Here is a 6,665-nt window from a genome sequence, read left to right on the forward strand (position 1 = left end):
TGCGTTTCAACGCACTCAAACCCATATCCTTCTGCATTGACAACAATACTTATACCAATCGAACTTAGACTTAATCAACAATATTATCAATAATATTAAAAGTTGATAATATAAGATTACTAGGAATGTTCATTTTATAATAATTTTATCCTTACTTTTCATAATTTTGGTTAACTTTACCCAAATAGTCTATTTTTAGATAAATTGCAATGGTGTGCAAAAGCAAATCCAAATGCAACTTGCTAGCAAATAATTTCCCAATTAATAAAGATAAGGAAGATACTAATGATGTTAAACGTGTATGACTAATTTATGAGTTGTGAACATTTGAATTAATTTTTAATTAATCTATAGCATGTCATGATAAGTTTATAATTTCATGTAAAAAATTAACTAGCTTTTTAAGGAATTTTTTGTACTCATGGATTGATTATGCCGAAACCATTTTTATATTTTGAAAAACGGGGATCGACTTTAAAATGAAATATGGAGTCGCCACAAATCCTTTTTGTTTAGGTGTGATCGGATCACCTAATAAAACATTTTATTTTATTAAAATATTGATTTTGGCCTACAAAATTCAAGAAAACGGGTTTGAGGATCGATTACGCACGAGGAAGGATTAGTACCCTCGTAACGCCCAAAATTGGTACCTAATTGATTAATTAATGTCCTAATGTCAAAAATTTGAAAAGATTTTGAAATACAATTTCTTTTAAAAATGTTTGAATAACTCGAATTGGAATTTAAGATTCACTCGTTCGGAAGGAACAAAATACCATATCCAGTACGTTAGGATACAATATTTTAAATCCTCAAAACCGAGATTATCTTGTGATTTCCAAAACATGCAATTAAAAGGATAGTTGGTTATTTGGTCAAACGAAAAATCGAAACCCAACACGTTAGGGCACGATTTCTTGAATTTCCAAACACAAAATATTGCCTTGTTTTTTAAGAAGCTTTCAAATAGGAACGATTATAAAAACGGACTTGAAATACATTTATTTGGTTTGTTTGAAGTAAAGAAAATGACATGTTCAATTTTAGGCAAATAAGTGGATAATCTCAATCATAATACAATATACGGAAATGAAGAACAAAGTAACAAATATGGAAAATATACATGGATAACATATTATACAGATTATTGACAATAATATAAAGATACAAATATGTAAATCAAAACACCCCCAATGATAATAATCTTACAACATACACTGTTTAACATTTCTAAATAAATACTAATGAAATAAAAATCTTTTAAAAGGTAATGAGTAGTGTTAAAATAAATAATGCAAAGGAAAATAAATTTGAAATTGACAACGTAAAAAATAATTTAGAAGTAAATTATATGTATATAAACAAATGACACATGCAAAAATTTGAAATAAATTATAAAATAAATAAAAATAAGAATAAATGATACATAATATATAAAGTTCAACATATAAATGAATTTCAAAATAAGTATTATAAGAAGAAATTTAAAATTGGTGCTATACAAAACAATTTAAAACTAAAATAAATATAGTATAAATTATGTACATAAAAATAATAACGTATGCTCATGTAAAATTTTAAAACAAATAATGTACATGTTAGAAAGTTTTAAAATAAATAAATTATATAAATACAACCATATAAAAATATACAAAAGAATATATATATGAATAACAATCTATATAATATGAAATCAAATGTTCATACAGAATAATTTGAAACAAAATTTATTAATCAATAATTAATAATATACATAAAGTGAAAAACTTAATATAGATAATGTATATCTAAAAGAATAGTAATATAAGAAAGTGTTTGAAATAAACAAAATATAATTTAAAATTGGGTTCTTAAAAGAAACAGATGGTATATAAATAGTTTTAAAAGAAAAATATATATATATGTATATATACATAAATAGATTTAAAAGAAAATATTTACATAAAATAATATGAAATCAATAAAAATAATTTAATATAAACGTATATGTATGTATAATAATATTAAAATAAATATCGTGTAAATCTTTAAAGCTTAGAAATATATAAAAGAGGATTTTTAAATAAATAAATTGTAAAATAAAAAAATAAAAAATAAATGAAAGTATAAAATAACAAACTAGAACAATGCAAAATCAATTGAAATAAAAATAAAATCAAAAGGACAATTTATAAACAAATAAAGCTATTAAAACAACATCGAGCACCAAAATACGACGCGCACAAACCAATTGGGATTAAAGATGAAATTATCCCAAACTCCTAAACGCATCATTTAAGAATGGATTCAATTAAAACAGCGCATAAATTTCAGGACAAATTTAAGAAATACAAAAGAAATATAAATAGGACTCAATCAGATGACGACAAAACAAAGAGGGACCAAATGCGCAATTACCAAAATCAGTTAAATGTGCGGATCCTCCCCGGGTCGGGTCGATTTGCGCGAGGGTCAGCACGAAATGGTGCCGTTTCGGTACCTGGGTTCCAAGGATTAAACGACTCTGTTTTATTTATTATTAAAACTAAAAAAACCATTTGAATGACAATCTGCCATTTTCTACAAAAATTGAAACAAATCCCTAACCCCCACTCTTTAACCCTCATTTTACTAATCCTCAAAAAATCAAACCCTAGCCGCCATACAACCGGCACAAACGGTGGCCGACGGAGGGTAGACCACCCCACTCAAACTCGTTTAAAGCCGCGTTCAACGTTCTAGCACCTCTAACTTCAAGGAATCAAAAGAAGGAAGTCTCAACCTCTGTTGGATTTGGGCTTTAACGGAGGAGAAACTCTGACGGTGTACCAACGACTCAGGTGAGCCTTTCCCCTTTATCCCTTTCCTTTTTTGTTTTCTTCTTTGCAAATGAAAAGAAAAAAATAAAAGCCTGAAGGGCAGTGAAGAAAAAAAACAAAATACTATAACAAATTTAAAAAAAGGAAAAGTAAATCACCTTTCAAAAATTTCTTTTGTATTAGATTTTTTTCTATTGATTTGTGTGCATAAAAATTTATAGATTACCTTCGGCCCTTTTTATAACCAATTTACAGAATAAATAATAAAAGGAAAAAACTCCGATTTTGCAATACATTTGTTGGCTAATTTTTCTGTTATTGGTACTGCTTAGCTGTTTCTTCTCGTAGGTTCTATTGCGGAGACGGCCGTACGGAGGAAGAGGCCGTTCGTGGTGACGTGGAGGCTTGCTTCCAGGTTAGTAGGCTATGGCGCAAGGGGAAGAAACCTTAGGGTTTCTGTTCCTTATCTTGGGCCATTTGGGCCTTGTATTTTTTTGGGCTAGGTCTTAAGTTGGGTCTGGTTTTATTTATTGTTGGGTCATGAACTGTTTTTGGATCTGTTGTAACAAAGGGACTTGGACTATTAAAATTTGGGTTTTATTTATTTTATTTGTTTTTCTGTTGGGCCAAAATTGACCTATTACAGATTATTTTAATAGAGGGTTGCGGATATTAAGGATTTTATTTTGTGGTTTGAATATGGCTTATGTTTTGTCTCAGCTTGTTGTATATAGGTAGGTGTCAACGTGGGAAGATTAACTACTTTGACCAGGAGTTGCAAAGTTGGAATGTGAAATTGTATTTGGTGATTGCAGCATGTTTTGTTCCATGTGGTTGTTGATTTCAAAGCAATAATCTTGTTGGAATCGAATTAGATCGATTAATATGATCGGTTGAATTGAGAATCGATAAATGTATTAATTCTGACGAAAACATTGAATTTGAGCGAATTATTTAGAACCACCATTGAATCAAAAATCGAAATAGGTTGAACAAGTAAAAAAAACTAATGGAATCGGTTTGTTATATTTATTAACTGTTAACATTTTAATTGAATTTGGAATGTTCAATTGAATTAGAATTATTAGTTTAGCTCATGTTTTATGATGAAATGATTGGACATATGGGTTATCCGTATATCTCTCTTTTATTATTTTATTGTGTGATATGAGAATTTGGGTTCAATCTGTAACATTTCTTTCTCTCTCCTAAATTATACATAAAGAAAGTATTTATGTAAACATGGTTTATATAATATGGATGACTCGAGCGGAGGACAACTCAGATTTCACACATAAGCTTACTATGAATTATGCAAACGGGGTATTTGGTTTAAGAAATCTTAAATTCCTAGTGATATAAAAAAAATCACATACAAATATGATTGGCGAGGTACTTTCAAGTTTCAACAAATAATACCTTAAACACGGTTATGACAAATTAAAACATACAAATACGATATTAAAACAAGGATTATGAGATAAGGATGCAATCCACAACACTAAATTTAAAATCAAAATCGAGATTTTTAACTTCCATGCTTTTGATCAGAAATTGGCGGTGAGAGAGAAGCAAATGCGTAGATCTGGTCGGGGGAGTCGATGAGCTTTACTTGCTCGGAAAAGGAAAAAAAAAGGAAGTCCATGAAGTCAAAGTCTTTGAAAAGCTGAGGATGTTGATCATCTATAAGCTCTTTAGGTGCTTTGATTATGGTACCTTCAACTGGAATTGTGAAGGCTGCTATAGAGTATCGATCGTTCGCTCCTCTCATCATTACCCTGTGCTTCACTGCTTTCATTCTTCCGTTACTCCATGCCTTCAATTTTCAACAGCAATAATTATTTTATGATAGCTAACAATAATTTGATTAAGAATATTAAATTGAAATTTAAAAGTAGAAGTTTGTAATCATTCTCATTAAAAATGTAAAGAGAAATCTAGATTAATATTTAATAGTCTATCAGTGAAAATTAATTGAAAATTAAACCAGAGATATAATCAAGTAAAATATATGTTAATGAAAGCCAATTATTATCAAGTAATTAAATTTACCATAAGAGGATCTCCAACTAAAAAAACAAAAGAATTAGGAGATGTAGACAACTTGATCCATTTATCGTCCTTGACCTCAATTTCTAGTCCTGAAATTTGATCATCACAAATGATTGTGCTGGCTGGTTTATCTGTATGAGCAAGCAATCCTCTCTTATATTCGCCTAATGATGGGGCCATGTATTTCATCATCCGCAATAACACGTTGTATCTCATCATTAGTGACTCCCATTTTTCTCTTAATCCATAGCTATCGATAATCATTAACCAGATTATATTATTTAGCTCCTCCATTTGCTTCACCATGGTGTTAATGGTTTGGCTGGGACAAAAGATCGATCAGTTGACATACATAATGATTTGTTAGATTTAAATTGACAAAATATCAATCAGTTGACATATATAATGATTTTGAATTTAGAATTTTTTTTAAAGTTCCAAAATTGAGTAGTTTGACGAGTCTAAATTCCAAATATGTTAAATGGAAATGATAGAAACTTGAATTCGCTAGGATGAAGCTAGAAATTTTATAGTGGGAGATCGAAGTTGAACTAGATAATTTTGGGGTAAAATATAAATTTACTCTTTTGTTAATTGAATTTTATCAAAAAATAAATATTTAAAGAAGTCATTTTACCGTTGATTGAGTTTTAACTTGATTGGTATTGGCATTGTTGCTAGTGCAAGATGACATAGATTCAAGTGTGTTGAAACGCATTATCCTCTTATTTAAGGGTTACGGAGGAGTTATGGGTAATTTTAGGCATTATATCAAAAAAAGGCAGATATGATAAAAGCAGTATTTGGTTCAATTTTATTAAATTTGAATAAGTTCTGATTTGGTTAATACTTCAATGTATTAATTTTGGTTCAAAATTTTAAAAAAAGTAATTATTTGAATTAAATTGATCCTATCAGATTATCCAACCCATGAAATTCACATATTTAACTAAAAAGAATACGAAGGTGAAGAATTTTTATTACCTAAATCGAGGATGACCATCTGGCCACATAAGTTGAGCAAAATTGTTAACAGAGTCGTAGTTGGAGGCATCTTCAATGCCGAAGCCCTCATACAAACAAGCTTGGCTACATGGTCCAAAATAGCTATGGTAAGGCTTGGGATTAACGTTCAATTGTTTCCTCTCTAATGGGACGTCAACCAGTTCATTCAACAACTCAAACGTCTCCTCTCGGACTTCTCTCGATATCTTTTCGTACACCACCTCGAAACAACCATAGGTCTCGCAAGCCTCTCGAACCCTCTTGCACAAATGGTGCCATCCTTCGGTCCCTCGCTCCAAATCCAGCGAACTGGTCCGAAACTCAATGACCGGGATCGCAAGTTCAGCATCAACACCCATGTGCTTGATTTTTTAAAAAATACTCTAACAAGTTTATATTCTTAGAGTAACTAGCTTGTAAATTATATAACTCGGTCTCTCATTACGTAGCAATATACTTCTATATATATAACATCGTTTTCTAAAAGGCGACAAAGAGAAACAACCGAAGAAGCATCTATTAACTTCCCTAAGACCATAAAAAGCATCTATCAGAATCATGACATAGATTTTGTAAAGAATTTAAGTATTAATTTTGTAATAAATATTATAATATTCTTTTTCGTATAACATTAAGCAATCAAAATAAATAGATCATTCAATTCGGCGGATTTGCCTTCATAGCATTGTAGACAATCAGGGAAAACAAATATGATATAATCAAATAGACAAGTTCAAGTAGAAGATAACATGTTAGCATAATGAAAAGATATTTGATCATAAAAGACAATTAGAAGATAATATGTTA

General features: G+C 29.9%; 1 protein-coding gene across 1 annotated transcript; it reads right to left on the minus strand.

The window, feature by feature from the left end:
* Window positions 1–2,608: 2,608 nt before the first annotated feature.
* On the minus strand, window positions 2,609–6,304 carry LOC121212607 (probable 2-oxoglutarate-dependent dioxygenase AOP1). The gene is made up of 3 exons (XM_041085714.1): window positions 5,838–6,304; window positions 4,854–5,175; window positions 2,609–4,617 (listed from the first exon to the last, which is right to left on the minus strand). Exons 1-3 carry the CDS (start codon window positions 6,215–6,217, stop codon window positions 4,330–4,332), a joined length of 990 nt encoding a protein of 329 aa, XP_040941648.1. The 5' UTR covers window positions 6,218–6,304; the 3' UTR covers window positions 2,609–4,329.
* Window positions 6,305–6,665: the final 361 nt, after the last annotated feature.

This window comes from Gossypium hirsutum, chromosome A13 (genome assembly GCF_007990345.1).
Source record: "Gossypium hirsutum isolate 1008001.06 chromosome A13, Gossypium_hirsutum_v2.1, whole genome shotgun sequence".
NCBI classification, from domain to species: Eukaryota; Viridiplantae; Streptophyta; class Magnoliopsida; order Malvales; family Malvaceae; genus Gossypium; species Gossypium hirsutum.